Below are 16213 nucleotides of genomic sequence, written 5' to 3'. Positions count from 1 at the left end.
GGTCTTTGTGCCTGACATCATTCAGGTGTAGAAACTCGTTTGGGCCCACTTGAAAGGTCCAAGGGAGTATGAAGTTCTCAGGTGGATTAGCTAACCAACGGCCTCAAAAAACTAAAAAGCTATCAGTTACTAATTATAATCCACAGCACAGCAATATTTATTTTTTAACAAACATTTAGAGAACATCTATACTTATAAAAGGGTAATATGCTAATTAGACCAGAAGACCTTCTCGGAGACCTTCCAGATGTCCTTCCAGACAAAGCAATGGTGGTGGGGTCAAGACAGAGGTAGTTAGGGGCGATCAGGTCAGGAGGGAAGGGCAGTTGGGGGTGATCAGGCCAGCAGCAGGGGGGAGCAGTTGGAGGAGAGCAGGCTGGCAGGGGGGGCAGTTGGGTAGAGCAGGCTAGATAAATGTAGTTTGAAAGAGGCAAAGAAGAAATCAGTCTTCAACTGCAAATGACAGAGATAATTTTTTGAATCGTTAAAATTCACACTGATGTTAAGCATATTCACTAAGATTACCTGCTTTGCTTGCTGCCTCAGTTCTTCCCCTACAGCCTCTGGCTCAGTCATCTTCCATTCCGCTGCAATACTCCTGAAAACATCAGCTCCACTGTTTAATACTTGAATGAGACGATTATCGCGGGATAAATGAGCCAAGACCCTCAGTTCAAGTTGAGAATAATCAGCAGCTAATATTACACCACCTGAAGTAGAAGTAATTTTAGAAAAGCTGGAACAAAGGCAAATACAAGTTTTATATAATTGAGAATGTTGACAGAAATTTAGTTCTAACAGAATCACGGGATCATGTATCCAAAAATTAAAAACTTACTCTTAATATGATGCAATTTAGTTCTGTAAGTTAGATCATTTTTTCATTTAGCTTTCAAGAATATGTAACATACATAAAGCTACCCCTGACCTCTGCTACTTAGCCACTGTGGCAGCGTTTCCCACAGTGTTCCCATGTATTATTTAAAGACAGTTTGTGATGTGAGGCATGTTATAAACTCTAAAATATCTAGACATGTAATTAATAAACTTAGAGAAAATAAAACAGAAAAAAATAGTCATTGGAAATTTTAAAAAAGAAAAACAGAACATATAAAATACAAATAGCAAGATAGTAGACTATAATCAATCCACATGTCAATAATTACTTTAGATGTAAATGAACCAACACCACATTTAAGTGACAGAAATTTCCAGACTGAATTCATATATATTTTATTTTATTTATTTATTTATTTTAATATATTTTATTGATTTTTTTACAGAGAGGAGGAGAGAGGAATAGAGAGCTAGAAATGTCGATGAGAGAGAAACATCGACCATCTGCCTGCCTCTTGCATACCCCCTACTGGGGGTGTGCCCGCAACCAATGTACAAGCCCTTGACTGGAATCAAACCTGGGACCTTTCAGTCCGCAGACCGACGCTCTACCACTGAGCCAAACCGGTTCTGGCAAGAATTCATATATATTTTAAATTAATTAAAAAATTTAAAGCAGAAGCAGTATAAAATAGTTGCATCAAACAATTTTATTATTTAGGTAAGAATAAATTAATGGGTGAACAGATAAATAAAATGAAGTATACACATACAATGGAATATTATTCAACCTTAAAAAGAAGGGAAATTCTAACACTTGCTACAACATGGGTGAACCTTGAAGAATTCATGTGGAGTGAAATAAGCCAGGTACACAAGAACAAATACAGTATGACTCTACTTACATGAGATAGTAGTGTAGTCAAGTTCATAGAGACAGAAAATAGAACTGTGGTTACCAAGGGCTGAGGAGCAGGAGGGGGAGAGTTAGTGTTTAATAGACACAGAATTCCAGTTGGGGATAATGAAAAGGTTTTAGAGATGGGTGTGGTAATGATTACATAAGGCATATGTACGTAATGCCACAGAACTGAATACTACTTAAAAACAGTTACAGTAGTCCTGGCCGGTTTGGCTCAGTGGATAGAGTGTTGGCCTGCAGACTGAAGGGTCCCAGGTTCGATTCTGGTCAGGAACACATGCCCGGGTTGCGGGCTTGATCCCCAGTGGGGGACATGCAGGAGGCAGCCAATCAGTGATTCTCTCTCATCATTGATGTTTCTATCTCTCTCCCTTCTCCCTTCCTTACTGAAATCAATAAAGGTATATAAAAAAAAATAGTTACAGTAGTAAAATTGTATTATTATAATTCATATTTAAAAAGCAAGCCTGAAATTTGCCAAGCAGACTATGCTATCATAGAACTGAATTCACTCTTAGAATATATGTTTCTGACAGAATTCAAATAAATTCATATAGTTAACTGCACTAACCCAGACCTGCCAACTTGCAAAACATAAACGAACAAATGTATATTCCAGCAATAGTGATTATCTGAGAGTTAGATCATGACTTCCAAATGTTTTAATGACAAAGGTTTATGTGTGGAGTACTGAGGAGAGGTCAGGCAGGAGGACAGCCTTGGTGTTAACCCCTGTAAGAGGAAGCAGCGATCTGGAGAAAAGGAGAAGAAACAAAATGCAAAGCAAGTCAGAAAGAGAGACAAAAAAGTGTGCCTTAGTGGTCAAGGGAGGAGGAGACTGAGGAAAGTGAGGGTTGATTAACAGTAACAAATGCTGTAGAAGTCAAAGAGGATGAGGACTGAAATATCCATTGGATTTTCCAAAAAGGGTTACAATGACCTTGGAAAACATGGTTTTAGCAGGCATGTATATTGGTATATGCCAATAACCATATACCACAAAGTTTCCCACAGAGCAGATCATGAAGACAACAATAACTGATTGTTACACACCTGGCAACACAAAGGGGAAAAACAGGCTATTCAGAGGAAAGATGGAGGTATGAATGCATACTTCTGAGTCTTATTCATAATGCAGGCTTTATCCGTGTTTTGAAAAAAATATTCCGACAGTAATGAAAAGCTCAAAACCCATCAGCATCCTACCTGGGAAAGGCACAAAGGCGTGCCGCATGCTGACGGAGAACGGCATTGCGCTGTCTGAGCTTCTCTCCTCCTGCTGGGCCTGGTGCACAGAGTTCAGACCACAGCCCTTCTTAGTTCCTCTTCTGTCATGCAAACAACATCATCAGCTGAACATGAAGTAGACTCAAATATGTGAAAAGGCCTGATTTTTCAGTAAAGTTAATGTTTCAATGTAAGAAATTTAAAAACCTTACTATTTGAAACTTACTTTAAAGCTAATAAAAAATTATAGACTTTTTTTTTTTTAGCAAACATTCAATTAAGTAGGAAGTAAAACATTTCTGTAAAAGCCTTTCCCACTAACTACTTCTGAGACAATACATTGACATTTAGCTCACTTCAGCAACTCTCTTTGACCAGATCTAACATACATCATCTTTGCTATTTTTTCCCTTTGTGTATAAGAGAGGAAGCCAAGAGGGGGTATTCCTGACTTTGCTAAACTCTTGCTTTTAGTATTTGAATTAAATAAACATATCCTGGTTGATTTAATTAGTGGCACAGGTTTTCAACATTTCACCATCAACTAGCTTCTCCTCCTCTTCCTCCTCCTCCTTGTTCTTCTTATAGCAAAGGTGGAAATTTATTGAAGAACAAGTAGACTCCCACTTGTGGGAAGGGGAAAGAATCACAGCACAGACTCCCATGAGGGGAGGAAGAAAGAGTCCCCTCAACCAGCTTCTTTATATTATAGACAGTCTCAGAGTTTGAAATGGATAGTAGAATAGAAATGTATATAGCTAAAATAGAAATTTCAACTATTTTCATTATTTTGTCCACTAGGCTATTCATGCTCACAAAATTATATTAATGCAAAAACAAAAAACATAATGTCTACCTGCTCATGGGAAGTAGGCCTTTGCCTAAGGCTTGGGAAGGGGGGCTTTCTCCTACTAGTGTTGGCATTTGGATCTTAAAATCTCTTGGCACACTCTGAATATTTGGTTCTGTAAATGTTACTCGTCCTAAAATCAAATAGAATAAAGATGTAAAATTAGCGCGGGATCTAACATTTATCTTAATTGTAATTGCATTTCTGAATTATCTTAAAAACATATGCTCTATTATTCCTAAAATAAAATAAATTTTTTTTTATTATGTTTAAGTGCCTAACAATGATAAAATAAGTACAAGATAAATTCCAACATAAGTGAATATATGAATCAGATATAATACAATGTTTTACATTAACCTAGCTCTCTAGCAAACAAGCCTATGATAAGAAGTAATTTGATAAACTGACCTATTCCTGTGTTAAAATGAGTATCAGATGTCAGAACTATAAAATGTTAGCAGTTATATTAATGAGTGAAGACTAATCAAATGGATCCTAGGCTAAAGGGCTGCCAATGCCTTTAAAAGCCAGGAATGCACAAGAAGAGAGGAGGATTTGGAGCCAATTTGGTACTGAAGAGGGACAATTGAGCCAGAGGAGTTAGCTTTTGCGGGAAATAGAGTAGCAGTGAAAGGTAGAATGTCCCTTTCTGGACCTCACCTGGCTGATTCTTCTCATCACTCATCAAAAGGATCAACGCTAACATGGACATAGCTCAAGACTAGAATCAGGTAGTTAATGAGTTTTCTTAGGAAACAGAAAGCTATTTGTTTAAATGTTTATAGCCTTTATTTCCCCCTGAATAGTTCACATTTTATTCTTTTACTTCTTGGTTGAATGTTTCTAGAACACATAAGCATTGTTCAAAAGAAGTTTCCCTGACCGGTGTTGGTGTTGTTCAGTTGGTTGGAGCATCATTCTGTGCAACAGAAGGTCGATGGTTTGATTCCATTCAGAGCACATACCCAGGTTTGCGGGTGGATCCCTGGTTAGGATGTGTATGGGAGGCAATCAATGTCTCTCTTTCTCTCTCTAAAAATCAATAAGAATATAGCCTCAGATGAGGATTTTTTTTAAAGTGTCTTTAAAAAGAGTTTGGGTACCTAATTTTGTTTTCTTGTAGTTTTTATAATACATATATAGTGACGTTTTATGATACACCATTGTAATAGGCTCTCTACTAGCTACTATATGTAATTTTACCTTCTTTTAATGAATCAGACATTTTTAAGTACCTACACTATTGTTTTTCTGAATAAACCCATGGAATTATGCCTCTGTTATTTAGCTTTTAGCAAAAATTAGTCCACAATTAATGGTAGATATGAATATCATTATTATCATTAAATGGCCTATTCAGTGTTACAAAGCTAACAAATAGCAGAAAAGAACCCATCTTTGTGCCTCAGAACACTGTTTTTTTTTCTGTAATATTACTTAATTCTCAAGCTTAGTGTTTGAATTAATGAGGTAACACTGGCAGACAAATAAGATGATAAAAATGACAAGATATTGCCGGGACCGGTTTGGCTCAATGGATAGAGCGTCGGCTTGTGGACTGAAAAGTCCTGGGTTCAATTCCAGGCAAGGTCATGTTCCTTGGTTGTGGGCACATCCCCAGTAGGGGGTGGACAAGAGGCAGCTGATCGGTGATTCTCTCTTATTGATGTTTCTAGCTCTCTATCCCTCTCCATCTCTGTGAAAAATCAATATAATATATATTTTTTTAAATGACAAGATATGAATGTAGCATTATGGAGGTGAAGTCTAAGAATGAAATGGCTTTGCTATACTTAAGAAAACTTCTACTTCTAAAATATTATTTAAATGTAGATACATGGAATTGATTACTTTCTGCTTTATACACAACAAATAAGTGTGCAACAGCTTTGAAATTCTAGGTTGATTTTATTTTTTTCACCAACAAGGATTTATTTTATATATGCTTACACCAATGAAACTGAAATACTAAGAGGGCAAGGAATGGCTAGGAAGAACTAAGAGGTTAGTTCGAGAAGAAGGAAAGAGAAGTTGTTGAGAACAAGGAATAAGCAAGCAGAGAAAAAAGCAGCTCCTCATGGTGTGTCCATCCTTAACAACAGCAACAGCTGGTGATGAGCCACATTCTAAATGCCATGCACTATTCTAAACATTTGACATGTAATATCCCATTAAGTCTTCAGGATGATTGGTGAGATAGGACTATTATTATATTTTTTTATCAAGAAAAAACTTGGGCACTGAGAGATTAAGCACTTTGTCTAAAAAAGGTTAACAGAATCAGGAAAGCAGAAGCTCTATCTTATAAAAATCTGGTATCAAAACCCATATTCTATACTATCCATCTAAACTTCCCTATGAAGGAGTTAACACTGCCCTTACTTCTACTGCACACTGCATTTGGCTAATGTTTAAAGTTCTGACCTGGTGGGCATGGCTCAGTGGTTGACTGTTGACCTATGAACCAGGAGGTCCCGGTTCAAATCCCTGTCAGGACACACGTCCAGGTGGTGGGCTCCATCCCCAGCATGAGGGAGGGAGGAGTAGAAGGTTTCTATCTCTCTCTCCCTTCCTCTCTGAAATAAATAAAAAGATTTTTAAAAAAGATTTTTAAAAAAGAATTCAGGAAAAAAATAAAAATAAAGTTCTGCACTGCCTAGAGAAGAACACTTTTTTTCTGCCATATTATACTTACATCTGTGCCAAGAGGGCCATGACACACCCAAAGGACTCCACTTTCCAATTGAGTAAAATAAGATGCTCACTCATTATACAAAAGCCCCATATGTCTACTTAGATTCAAGATGGAGAGAACCTTAAGGTGTTCAGGAGAGGGCTAGACTGAAATTAGATAGGATCATTGACTCAAATATTTAATCCTAGATACAAATCAGTCTCGAAAACCTAGTTTTTCTATACAATACTTGAAAGCAGAAGCTCTATCTTACTAACTTTCATCTCTGTATCTAGGTAGTATCCACCTATGCTTTGGATGTAGTATGTGTTTCATAAATGTTTACGAAACTTCATTTAACCCAATGATCAACGCTTGAATTCCTTGGTGATCCTAAGAAAATATATATATGAAACATTTTTTTTTCAAAATTGAATATTGTCCACATTTAAAATTCCTCATTACCTGTAGCAGTGTGTGACTGGGATATAGGATAGATTCTTTCCATTCCGAGGAAAGGATTCAGACGCCTTTCCCGCTGCAGGGGAAAGACCACTTTGGTAATAGCATTAGTGATTCTTCTCCACTCTAATATCAAGTTTGGTAAAGGATGTAATGACTTCAATTTATTTAAAACATCCTGCCAAAGAAACGTAAGGTAAGATCTGATTCTTAAGCAAATTTCACAGCAAATAGAATCTCTTTTAGGTAAACAATATACTCTCAAAATTAAATCTGCTAACTTCTGTATCTATAACTCAAAATTACTGTTTGGGTTTTATAGAAATCACCATAATGGTAAAACCATGATAACTACAGATTATTAAAAGCAAACATGTTAATGCTGAGCAACGTCAATTTAGATTTTCTCACACTCCACCCAAGAGTTTACACCATCTCTTTTTATCTCTATATTTTGCTCCTCCATTCCTCAAATAATTGGAAGTTTCCCCTTTTCCCCCTTTTTGCCCTAATATTTTCATGGTTTCTATATCAAGAAAATTTGAAGACATTTATCTTTAACACTTTGAATTTTCAATGCTAAAGACTTTCAATGAAAGTTAAAGAATAGAAACGTGTGAGCTCAAATAAAAAGTTTTGCTACAGAATGAAGCTGTGGAAACTTCCCCAGATAAGGCAAGACATAGTTAATGATATTAGGGTCAACATTCTACAGCAAAAATGTAAAATAAGCCCTTTCTTCTCTCCAATGCATCCACTTCCTATGGATTATAACTAGCAATTATACTTTGAAATCAGCAGGTTAGGTTCTTAAAAAAAAAAAAAAAAAAAAAAAAGACTCATGTAAAACATATTATTTTGACCTGGAATTGAAAAAAAAAAAAGAGCTGAAACCGGTTTGGCTCAGTGGTAGAGCGTCGGTCTGCGGACTGAAAGGTCTCAGGTAGGGGGTGTGCAAGAGGCAGCTGGTTGATGTTTCTCTCTCATCAACGTTTCTAACTCTCTATCCCTCTCTCCTTCTCTCTGTAAAAAATAAAATATATTTAAAAAAAAAATCTGCAACAGATTAAAAAAAAAAATTTTTTTTAAAGAAAGAATTTTATTTCTATTGGCTTGGGTTTTTTTCTTTTTTTTTAAAAAAAATTCCCATATCTTTGTCCATCTATAATAATAAAAGTGTAATATGCTAATTAGACTGACGTCCTTCTGGGATGAAGCTGGGTTGTAGCGGTGGGATCCAGGCAGCCATGGCTGCGAAGGCCTACTCTTGCACAAATTTTGTGCATCAGGCCTCTAGTGTTCCTATAACTATATAAATTATATTATACTGGAAGTCTAAGAATAGTGGATGTCAATAATTAAATGATGTCTACAGGTCTGAGTTTACAAACCTTTACACTGTTTTAATGATAGGAAAGACACAACTGCTAACTCAGATTACGGTCCAGGTTTTCCATGCTGAAACATCTCTACATTTATTGTGGGCAGCCAAACCACAAACCAGTTTGTTTTTATGTGGAAAAGTTCAAATGGTGCCTATGTTGGATCTTGGTTTCATCAACATTCTTTGAAGACACCAAGATGCTAAAAGCAGTTCAGTGCTGTCCCGTGACTGCCCCAAAGAGCACCTTACTAGTGCTGAACCGTTTTCCCAGCTTCAGCTTGCGTCCATTGTCATTCCCTCTTCTGGTAGCACCCAACGTTTTCTTGCTGCCTTGGTTGTTTAACTCACCATTTGGTGGCAACTTTAATTCCAAAAATAAAACCTGTAAGAAATTAAAGCTTCTTTAGTCAAGAATCAAATCTCAATTATTGTCATTAAGGGGGGAAAAGGAGACATGTAATACTTTAAACAATATAGAATTGAAAAAAAGAAAACATCTTAAAAAGTTATTTGAAAAAACAATCATATAGCTCAACATGGGTTGGAAGAATGGTTTGCGGTTTTTAGGAGAATTTTGAATTATCACATTTAATAAATAATGGTAATAAAATTTATATGTCAGTAGGCTATCCATACTACCTAGGTGCTGATAGATTAATACTAACACAGGCTATTAAACAGTCAAGAACACAGGAATGTGTACTCTGTGCTGAACAGCTGACAAATAAGCTATTGACGTTGAGACTTTAGGTTACTCTGAGGATTGTGAACACTCCTAAATACCACTTGATGTGGTAAACAATCTGGCTGCTCAATCACTTAAGCCCCATAGAGTTAATATGGGAGCCCCCATGACTATTTTGATCACAAAAATCAGACAATATAAATAGGAAGGGTCCAAAAAGCCATCTAATTCTACTGCCATAATGAAAGCTAGAGTGGCAAAGCACTCACTGAAGATACAAGGCCTACACAGGGCAGGGATCCAGGCTCTGGGGCAGAGAGGGGATTTGTATATAAATTATTTCTCCAGGCTTCAATGAACACATCTATAAAATGAGGGGGTTGAATAAGATGGGGCAAGAAGCACTATTATTTACTGCACATCTGCTATATGCCAGCCATTATGCTAGGTGCTTTAACATGTGTCATCACATGTAACTTTATGACAATTCTGCCACAAACCTGAAAAATATGTTCAATATTACATGGCCAGAAAGTAGTAGAATTAAGAATTAGAACCCAGAGTCTTATAACTATTAGGTTATAAGACTTTATAGGTTTTTTTTTCTTTTCACTAACCCATGCTTCCCTCTAGACCAGGGGGGTCAGCAAACTTTTCCCACAAAGGGCCACATAAAAGATATTTTCAGCTTTGCAGGATTTACTGTCTGTCAACTTCTCAAATGTGTGACTATAGAATGAAAGCAGCCACAGAGGATAAGTAAATGAGCAGGTGTGGCTGTGTTCCACAGATCTGGCCTGCAAGCTGTAGTGTGCTGATCCCTGCTCTAGACTGGTGCCATCTGAAAGAACATTTTGCAATAATGGGAATGTTCTGTATTTGCACTATTCAGTATGGTAGCCACTAGCCACAACATGGCTTCCAAACATTTGAAATGTGGTTAGCACAAATAAGGAGCTAATTTGATATATCTTATTTAATTTTAATTAATTTAAATATTTAAACAGCCACAGTGGCCAGTGTCTCCTGTATTAGTATAGTTATCCTGCCCCGTTCAAAGATTCAACTTAAAATCAGTAAGGATTAAATACTCTGTGTAAAACTGTTAGATTACCTTAAATATAGCTTCTACTTTAACATGGAAGACCTAAGAACAAACTAATAACACCAAAGGCCTTTTATTCCAGCTCAGAGTTTGGTCTAGGTCTATTGTCCTAATACATTAGTACTAACCTGATTCACAAGAGCACAGGTTCCTGTCTTTCCTCCAAGGTTAATCAAGCTGAAATCCTGATATTCTATATCTTTTATAAATTCCTTATGTAATTGTATGTGCTTTCAGGTGGGTACTAGAGTTAGTGAATAAATGAAGGTAGGATACAAACCCAAGAAAGCTGTCTCTAAAGCCTATCTTCACCAATATGTTATATTATTGAATCACATCTGGAAGACACCATAACTAGAATGCTATTAAATGTTAGCACCTAACCTACATTTGTAGGAGAACAGAACACCAATCTTTCAAGATAAAAAAACAAAAATAAACCATGTCAAAATGTAAGTAAAGTGATAAAAATCTTAATTAGGTTTAAAAAGCAATCAGAAAAATCAACTTTTCATTAACAACTAAAAAAAAGACCTAGTTCTGTATTCTAAAAAAGGATTTAGAGGTGAGGAAGGGATGAGAGTCCACAAAGTGACTAATTTCATGGAACAACATATATTTATGTTCAACATATATTTGTTAAGTGCCTCCTCTGATCCAGGCAAATTTTCTTCTCATAGAGGCTATGGTCTAGGAGCCTTCTTTATCACCTTCCTACTTCATAAACATAAGACATAACATAAATTATATGCTAGAATACTCTATCTCCAAAGAATTCTGCTTAGATGAACTGTGTTGTTGGTTTTTTTGTTTTGTTTTGTTTTTTGTTTTTTACTGATCCTTGATGTTCAGATAAACACATTTAGGAAATACACACACACATACACACACACACACACCCCATTTTTAACTTTAAAAATTATTTTTCTAAATTCCCTATTCCCATGATACAACCTCAGCGATGTCATCTGTACTGGTGAAGGAAAAACTGTGGCCGGCTAGTTGATAGGCCTGAGTCTCAATTGCATCCAGCTTGGCTTGCATTATGTGTTTCTGGCTTTCACATTCTGCAATACTAAAGCCGATTCCATTCAATTCTAGCAAGGCCAAGCAGTACTGACAGGGCATTTCCACTTTACATAAAACATCTGGAAGACAAAAGGAAAACTACAACATTAATTTACCAGCCAACTGATTAGATCAGCATCATTATATAAAAACCTTGGGTCTGCAACAACCGGGAGGCTTGACCAACCACAAGTCAGTCCTGCAGTCAGCGCTGGGCGATCCAGTGATGACGGCTACAGCTGCAGACATGGTGATCCAACACTGACTGCTGAGGGGCCTGGGAATCAGGCCCAGAGAGAGGCCTGAAGAGAGAAGCAGGGTCTGATTATTTGATCAGAACCTGCCTCTCTCTTGAGCTCCAGGCCTCGTCAGCAGCCACGCCTCCATTTTCTCCAGACCTTCACCTGGGCTGCTGATCAGCTCCGCCTTTCTGATCAGGCTCAATTGATAGGCCCAGAGATGCTGACTGGCATAGAAACTGACCAGTCAGAACCAAATCTTGGTCAACTGTGAGGAGCCAATGGCTGCCTAGGAAGTGGAACTTTTGACGCTGACTGGCATAGAAACCGACTAATCAGAACCAAATTGGCGCTGAAACTGGTTTGGCTCAGTGGATAGAGCGTCAGCCTACGGACTGAAAGGTCGCAGGTTCGATTCCGGTCAAGGGCATGTACCTTGATTGCAGGCACATCCCTAGAAGGTGGTGTGCAAGAGGCAGCTAATCGATGTTTCTCTCTCATTGATGTTTCTAACTCTCTATCCCTCTCTCTCCCTCTCTGTAAAATATCAATAGAATATATTTTTTAAAAACACACAAAAAAACAGAACCAAATTGGCCAGCAGACAGGGCTGTTGGGGGCAAGATCAGGCCAGCAAAGGAGAAAAGTTAGGGGTGATGAGGCAGGCAGAGGTAGTTAAGGTGATCAGGCAGACAGGGCAGGGCAGTTGGGGGCAAGATTAGGCCAGCGGGGAAGGGCAATTGGAGGTAAGATCAGGCTGATGGTGAGATCAGGCTGGCAGTGGAGGGCACTTAGGGGCAAGATCAGGCCAGCAGGGGAGAGCAGTTGGGGTGACCAGGCCAGTAGGGGAAGGACAGTTAGGGGCTATCAGGCTAGCAGGGGAGCAGTTATGTGTTAAACTGGCAGGGGAGGGGTTAGGGGTTATCAGGCTGGCAGGCAAGCAGTTAGGAGCCAGCAGTCCTAGATTGTGAGAGGGATGTCCGACTGCTGGGTTGGGCCTGATCCCTGCAGTCAGACATCTCCTAAGGGTCCCAGATTGGAGAGGATGCAAGCTGAACTGAGGGCCACTCACCCTAGTGCACGGATTTTGTGCACTGGGCCTCTAGTATTATATTAACATACATAATAGGAAAAGAACAAGATACTCTGTCCTGGGACACATTTATTCAAACTAACAAAAATCAGCTCTACTGGGAGAAAATCAGCTGTCAGAACACACCCACACATCAGGCAAGACATGAGAAAAGAAAAAAAAAAAAAGAAGAAGAAGAAGATTCTGGAAGTCCATTAAAATAACAAACATATCCTAAAATAATTTCCAAACAATATTTCACAGCTATCCACATTTTCTCCAAAACTTCCCTTATCTTTCAAAAATATATTTTTATTGATTTCAGAGAGGAAGTGAGGAGAGAGAGAGATAGAAACATCAACGATGAGAGAGAATTATTGATCGGCTGCCTCCTTTATGTCCCACACTGGGGATGGAGCACACAACCTAGGGATATATCCTAACTGGAACCAAATCTGGGACCCTTCAGTACTCAGGCTGATGCTCTATCTACTGAGCCAAACCAGCTAGGGCAAAACTTCCCTTATCTTAATGTACTTCAATTATCTGGAATCCTATCCTATCTAATAAAAGAGTAATATGCAAATTGACCATCACTCCAACACACAAGACAGCTGCCCCTATGTGGACACAAGATGGCTACCATAAAATGGCCAGCAGGGGAGGACAGTTGGGAGGGACCAGGCCTGCAAGGGAGGGCAGTTGTGGACAATCAGGCCAGCAGGGGAGGACAGTTGGGAGGGACCATGCATGCAGGGAGGGCAGCTGGGGGCAATCAAGCCTGCAGGAGAGGGCAGTTAGGGATGACCAGACCAGCAGAGGAGGGAAGTTGGGGGCGACAGGGCCTGCAGAAAAAGGCAGTTGGGGAGGAAGACCCAGGCCTGCAGGGGAGGGCAGTTAGGGGCAAACAGGCTGGCAAGGGAGCAGTTAGGCATCAATCAGGCTGGGTTGGGGCGTGCTTACGGGGTGATCAGGCTAGCAGGCAGAAGCAGTTAGGGGCAATCAGGAAGGCAGGCAGGCGAGCAGTTGGGAGCTAGTAGTCCTGGATTGTGAGAGAGATGGCCCAGATTGGAGAAACAGTTCACATTTTAATTCCATGAAAGATATATTCTAAATGTGAATAAAAATCATTTGATAAAGTTCAAATATAAAAGCAATCTATACTAATAAAAGCCTAGGTGGCCCTCGCACGACGCCCTCATGTTTTCACAGATGGCTGCCACAAGATGACTGCCACAAGATGGCCACCACAAGATAACTGCCACAAGATGGCCACCACAAGATGACTGCCACAAGATGGCTGGTGGGGGGACAGTTGGGGGCCATTGGGCCATCAGGGCAGGGTAGTTGGGGGCAATCGGGCTGGCAGGGGAGCAGTTAGATGTCAATCAGACTGGCAGGGGAATGATTAGGGGGCAATCAGGCAGGCAGGCTAGTAGTTAGGAGCCAGCAGTCCTAGATTATGAGAGGGATCCCAGATTGGAGAGGGTGCAGGCTAGGCTGAGGGACACCCCCCCATGCACAAATTTCATGCACCAGGCTTCTTGTCTGTATATATAAAAGCCTAAGCAACTGTTACAACCGAATAGCTGGAACAATGGGTCAACCAGTTGCTATGACATGCACTGATCACCAGGGGGCAAACATTCAATGCAGGAGCTGTCCCCTGGTGGTCAGTGCACTCCCACAGCCAACCGCCCATGGCTGGCCAACCTTCTGCAGCCCTTTCCCCTGGCTGGCCTCCCGTTAGGCCTCAATCGCCAGTCAGGCTGAGGGACCCCATCCATACACACATTTATGCACCAAGTCTCTAGTACATGAATAAAACATCACTAATTCTCTTCATTACAGTAGAGTGTGAGACTGGTAAATTCTGGCCAAACTAGAGGCAGATGCCTATTTGTAAATAAAGTTTTGTTGTAACACTAGTTTTCATCTCTATGGCTGCTTTGGTGCTATGATGGCAGAGTTGAATATTTGTGATTGAGACTATCTGGCCTTCAGAGCCAAAAATACTTACCATCTGGCCTTCAACAGAGAAGTTTGTGGACTCGTGTACTAGACAATCCAACAACAGGGTTTGTGTAAAAAGTGTAATTTACTTTTCTATAATAAAAAGTGGCTAAATATATAATTATCACCTATTTGTAACAGCATAAATATGCTAGGAACTTTGCTTTACCGTAAAGGTTTTCTTTCTTCAACAAAGAATTGAGTTGGTTCATAGAGTTGAAGATGAGAATGGACTCTACACATGCTCTGTATCGCCCTGAATGCTCAATGCTGATGTTCAGTCCCAGGCTTTGAACTCCTTGGCCAGTCTCTATCCCATCCAGGAGTGGAAGCTCATGAGGAAGAAAACTGGTAACTATGCTGTGAAGAGTCGGTTCCTTAGAATCTGGATCTAGTAACCAGCATGCCACCTGAAAGAATAGCAATCAGGATGTTTTCTTGATTGATTTTTTTTCAAAGACATTTCTGTACACTTAAGTTAAAAGGGGGAAAAAGAAAGCTCATTTTCACTTAATACTTATTCATAAGTCTTCCCAGGAAAAGAGAAAATAAAGAATAACAGTATCAGGACTCATTTTTGGTACTAATAAGAGTAGTGATCTTCAAAAAAGGAAAATATACTTTTCCATTACTGCAATGCTCCTGCTGACCTAGTTCTTAAGTAGGCTTAACTCCAGTCCCTCTCAGCTAGCTGAAACCATGTTTCTGAAAAAGAAGATGGACTTTTCTCCACTAAGGCTGATGTTGGCTAAGCTACTATAATAAAAAATAGGCCTATAAAGTTACAGGTTTATTTCATTCTCTCTTAAAATCAGAAGTGAGACATAAATGTTTTATCACTAGAAGTTCAAATCCATTGTTTTAGAAAGCCTTTGGCTTTCCCCTCAGGATGAAGGCCTGTTACCATGACCATCCAATTGGTTGTTTGATTGCTATTTTTAGTTTCCCAAATGAGACTAGATGACCTGTAGTTACTGACACTAGATCTAGCAGATCAAAACTGGATTTTGAAAAAAGGAGATCTAGGCCCTGTTCATAATTCTAACAATTATTATATGGCTCAATTACTTCTTTTGTAGGTTAAGAATGTAGTTTTATGGAGGGGGGGTGAGATACTGTAAATTATAAAAAATATATAAATATCATCTTTGTCCCCAGGCTCCATATCTAGCACAGAGCTTCCAATAACCTTGGAATTTCCAAAGTGGTAAGAAATATACTAATAAAAGTGTCTTTTGTTAGGTCAATAGGTAACTTTTGGAATGCTCCTAATTCATGTAACAATGGAGAATGGAAGGGGCTAGAGACTGAACCCATCACCAAGGGGCAATGATTTAATCAAACATGCCTAAGTAATGAATCCTCCTTTTAAAACACAAAAGGAGAGGGTATGGAGAGCTTCCAGATTGGTGAATGAATGGAATGGCAGCTCCAGGCCCCTGCTCACATACCACAACCACATATCTCTTCATCTGTTGTTGATTTGTATCCTTTAATATCCTTTGTAGCAGACTGGTCATATAGTGAGTAAACTGGTTTCCTGAGTTCTATGAGCTGCTCTAGCAAATTAATTAAACTAAAGGAGAAGGTGGTGAGAGCCTCCTATTTATAGATGGTTGGTCAGAAGCACAGCTAAACAACCTGGGACTGTGGCTGGAGTCTGAAGGGGTGG

At 39.1% G+C, this 16213-nt stretch overlaps 1 protein-coding gene across 5 annotated transcripts in view; it reads right to left on the bottom strand.

Moving 5' to 3' along the window:
* POLQ (DNA polymerase theta) overlaps positions 1–16213 on the bottom strand; it is an 84321-nt gene that overhangs the window by 17051 nt on the left and 51057 nt on the right. For 4 of the 5 annotated variants that reach the window (XM_036448289.2, XM_045583958.1, XM_045583959.1 and 1 more), the window contains 7 exons: positions 14711–14951; positions 11104–11297; positions 8604–8741; positions 6979–7153; positions 3843–3969; positions 2966–3087; positions 526–710 (listed from right to left, as the gene is read on the bottom strand). In XM_036448289.2, the coding sequence (XP_036304182.1) occupies positions 526–710; positions 2966–3087; positions 3843–3969; positions 6979–7153; positions 8604–8741; positions 11104–11297; positions 14711–14951 (1182 nt within the window). Of the gene's footprint in view, positions 1–525; positions 711–2965; positions 3088–3842; positions 3970–6978; positions 7154–8366; positions 8742–11103; positions 11298–14710; positions 14952–16213 lie in introns of those variants that run through there. The other variant, XR_004989678.2, reaches the window with a different exon arrangement.

This window comes from Pipistrellus kuhlii, unplaced genomic scaffold, assembly GCF_014108245.1.
Source record: "Pipistrellus kuhlii isolate mPipKuh1 unplaced genomic scaffold, mPipKuh1.p scaffold_m20_p_2, whole genome shotgun sequence".
NCBI classification, from domain to species: domain Eukaryota; kingdom Metazoa; phylum Chordata; class Mammalia; order Chiroptera; family Vespertilionidae; genus Pipistrellus; species Pipistrellus kuhlii.
The sequence above is the reverse complement of the archived record's forward strand: the minus strand, read 5'-3'. Positions and strand labels throughout refer to the sequence as shown.